This window comes from Poecilia reticulata, linkage group LG21 (genome assembly GCF_000633615.1).
Source record: "Poecilia reticulata strain Guanapo linkage group LG21, Guppy_female_1.0+MT, whole genome shotgun sequence".
Taxonomy (NCBI): domain Eukaryota; kingdom Metazoa; phylum Chordata; class Actinopteri; order Cyprinodontiformes; family Poeciliidae; genus Poecilia; species Poecilia reticulata.
Genome location: NC_024351.1, coordinates 1,266,977 through 1,270,520, shown reverse-complemented (window position 1 = coordinate 1,270,520; position 3,544 = coordinate 1,266,977). Strand labels below are relative to the sequence as shown.

Below are 3,544 nucleotides of genomic sequence, written 5' to 3'. Positions count from 1 at the left end.
GGTTCCTGGTCTGAGCTGCTGGTTCCTGGTCTGAGCTGCTGGTTCCTGGTCTGAGCTGCTGGTTCCTGGTCTGAGCTGCTGGTTCCTGGTCTGAGACGTGAATCATTAGTTCTGGAGCCAAACCCTCTGGGACGATGTGACGAGTCTAATACTTACAGTTTAAACTGCTTCTGACGAGAACAGCTGAGATTCGTTTTGTTGCTAAATACACATAAAAGCAAGTTCAGCAACAACAAACCTTTATTCTCCATCTTCATTAAAGAATTGAATATGTACAATCATCTCATTATGTCTTCTAATAATCCAAAAGCCACGAAAACTAAATTTATTACGTAAATGTAATATCTTGTAATTCTCTCTAGGTGATTTTCTTGTCACTGTATGTATAAAACCCAGCTGGTATATTTATTTTATTTACGTCTGTGTACAATGTCAATGTTTCAAATTTGCTTAAAAAAAAGAAAGTTTGTATAGTTTTGCTTTAGCGTTTCGGTCAGAAAACGTTCAGGACGTCATCAGATTTTAAACGGTTCACTGCAGCTGCAGCAATGCATTCTGGGTAGAGGGTAATACCCTCAGACAGTGTTTCATGTTTGTCTTGTTCTCTGTTGTTTTAGAAAAGTTAATGGGGGAGAAAGAGAACATGACAGGAAACGGAACTGCTTTGTAAACGGACTTCAAAATAAGAGCATGAATATAGATGTCTAACTACAGTACTTAGATAATTCCTAACAGTTTATAACCAAAACTTTGACTCAGAGGAAAATGGCAAAGTAAATTAGTGCGTTAGAATTTATCTGGAAAAACTGAATTGGGGGAAGCTAAAGATTGCTAAGGTTAGCAGGAATGCTAAAGCGCAAAGCCTTCTGGGTCAAAGTGCAGGTCAAAGAGCAGCAGCGTCCCAATGAGCTGCCATCTTAAACACCTTAGCGCCGCTGTGTTGACCACTGCAGCCATCGACTGGACAGTCTGGAGCGGAAACACTGAAAACATCTGGAGATGTTTTTTACCGCCTGCTTAGCTTCACCAGAGCTTAAAATCTTTAAACTTCCTTCGGAATCCGACACATTTTGAGCATCCGGAGCTGCGTGTGTTTCCAGTCACTGGATTAAACTGATGGCGGTTTTGTTCCTGTGATTGTTCCGATGCCGCCCGCGCGGCGCGGCGAGGCGGATTAGCCGTGAAGGCGGCGCCGCCGCTGCGCCGCGGCTGGCAGCTTCCTGCTCACCTACACACTCGCTGCCATCCGCCTCAACGCCGCTCAGCTAATGAGATAAAGGCTGTTTCACAACATGCAGAGGAAAAAGAAGCGGGGATTATCTGCAGCAGAACAGGACGGATCAGGTGGGAGCTGCTCTGATTGGTCAGGATGATGACCGTCAGCCAATCAGAGCGCCTCCGTGTGGGACGGCTTTATCCTCAGATTTAATCTGTTTGCTCTTTTTACTTTAATCCATTTAGATCAGATTAAGCAGAGCATAGATGCCATGCAGAACATCATGAGTTTCAGCACAGCGGACTGAGACCAGAAGGTCAAAGGTCGAAGGTCTCCTCTGGCTCTACGGCCACTCTGTGCATGTAGACTTGAGTCTGCTCAGCTTCCTGTAGGCCGACGGCTAACAGGAAGCACACACCTCCAAACTGCACCCATCCCGGCTGTGCTGGTTGCTAGGCAACCGAGGGAAGGGGCGGGGTTTCCAGTCTTTTCCAGCGTCCAATCAGATCGATTAGAAATGAACCCAGACATGAAGCTACATGGCTGCTGTTAGCGATGTAGCTTTAGCATCTCTGGTTCCAACGAGAACCGCTAACCTCAGAGCCACGAAACGCCGCCTCAGCAAAAACAGGTGGAGGAAACGATTCTCCAGAGACGTGTGTGAGTGTGTGAGTGTGTGAGTGTAGGTGTGAGTGAGTGTAGGTAGGTGTGTGTGTGTGTGTTGTATGGTTCAAAACCGTCTCACCTCAGTGATGATAAAAGAAGCTGCTGATGCAGCACAGATAGCAGGTTTAACAGAGGACTAACACACACACACACACACACACACACACACACACACGCCCCAGGCCTGGTTCTGTGTGTGTGTGTGTGTGTGTGTGTGTGTGTTCTCCCAGCAGCGTCTCTGTGTGAGTGAGGAAGAGGAGCGACTGTAATGTTTAATCTGCTCTTTAACCTCCTCTGTGCAGCAAATGATCAGAAACTGATTAGTGCGGCTGACTGAAGCAGCTGAGAGTCGGGGTTGTTCTGATGAATGAGGGTTTCTAACATGGCGCCGCCTCAGGACTTCCTGCTGTCGACATGTTGAGCTTTTAGCTCTCAGTTCATGTCTAGAAATAAAAATCATCAAACTTTCAGAAACCGTGAAGCTTTTTGAGGTTTTATTCTCATTTATCTCAGTTTTTAAGATGATAGTTTAGTAATGGAGCGAAGCCCAACTGACCCGCCATGGCGGCAACTGTTTGGGGTCAGATGGGTTCATAAAACCAGAGAAACTTCACTGTTCAGTCTGTCGGAGAAACTTTACAACTTTTTCTGCTCCATCCTGCTTCATGTCTGACAGACAGGAAGCCACGCCCCTCTGGCTCTATCTATCTAAGCCACGCCCCTCCTGCTCTCTCTCTCTAAGCCACGCCCCTCTGGCTCTCTCTCTCTCTAAGCCACGCCCCCCGTTTCTCTCGGTCTCTCTCTAAGCCACGCCCCTTTGCAGCATCATGAGCCAGTCTTTGACCACGCCCCTTTAAGCCACGCCCCCTGTGGTTCTGTAATCCCTGCTCTCCGTGTTGCCTGGAGGTGAAAAGTTTAATCTCTCAGTTTCACTGCTGCAGCTGTGACGTCATCAGGAAGTTTTGTTGGATTATCCTGGAGGAAGTTTGAGGAGGAATTAATAATCTGTAATCCTGCGTCCCGTTATCGCTTTGGCTGTCCTGACGCGGTGCATGCTGGGTAAAACCTGCGTCTGCTTTCAGGCGACGGGACGCTCAGAGTCTGGGATGTGAAGGCCGCTGCGTGCCGATTGGCTGTTCCTGCTCACAAAGCTGAGATCCTGAGCTGTGATTGGTGCAAATACGACCAGGTGGGTCAGACACGACTAATCGATCACATAACTCTGTTTGATCACTGATCAGTTTAACTTGGTTTCATTTTCACCTGAAATTAACAGCAAAGTTAGAATAAAAATAATAGTTTTTAACTGGGATTATTTGAATCTGTTTGCAGAATCTGGTGGCTACAGGATCAGTGGACTGCAGCGTGTGTGTGTGGGACCTGAGGAACGTCACACAGCCCGTCAGTCAGCTGCTGGGACACAGCTACGCCATCCGCAGGGTCAAGGTACACACACACACACAGGCTCACACACACACACACACACACACACACACACACACACAGATCTGTCCCTCTACATCCAGCTGCCTCCAAGTGAGAAACAGTCTGTTGGTCCTGACAGCATCAAAACTCCCACTTTAATGGCCCAAATAGGGACAAACACAAACACACACACACATTCTGTGTCTGTGTGTGTGTGTGAGCCTGTGTGTGTGTGAG

The 3,544-nt window shown here is 47.5% G+C and overlaps 1 protein-coding gene across 3 annotated transcripts in view; it reads left to right on the top strand.

Annotated features, from left to right (window-relative positions):
- The window catches only part of pex7 (peroxisomal biogenesis factor 7), a 38,676-nt gene that overhangs the window by 8,298 nt on the left and 26,834 nt on the right, over nt 1–3,544 (top strand). For all 3 annotated transcript variants that reach the window (XM_008397037.2, XM_008397038.2, XM_008397036.2), the window contains exons 7-8: nt 2,965–3,071; nt 3,215–3,328. In XM_008397037.2, coding sequence (XP_008395259.1) covers nt 2,965–3,071; nt 3,215–3,328 — 221 coding nt within the window. The remainder of the gene's footprint in view (nt 1–2,964; nt 3,072–3,214; nt 3,329–3,544) is intronic.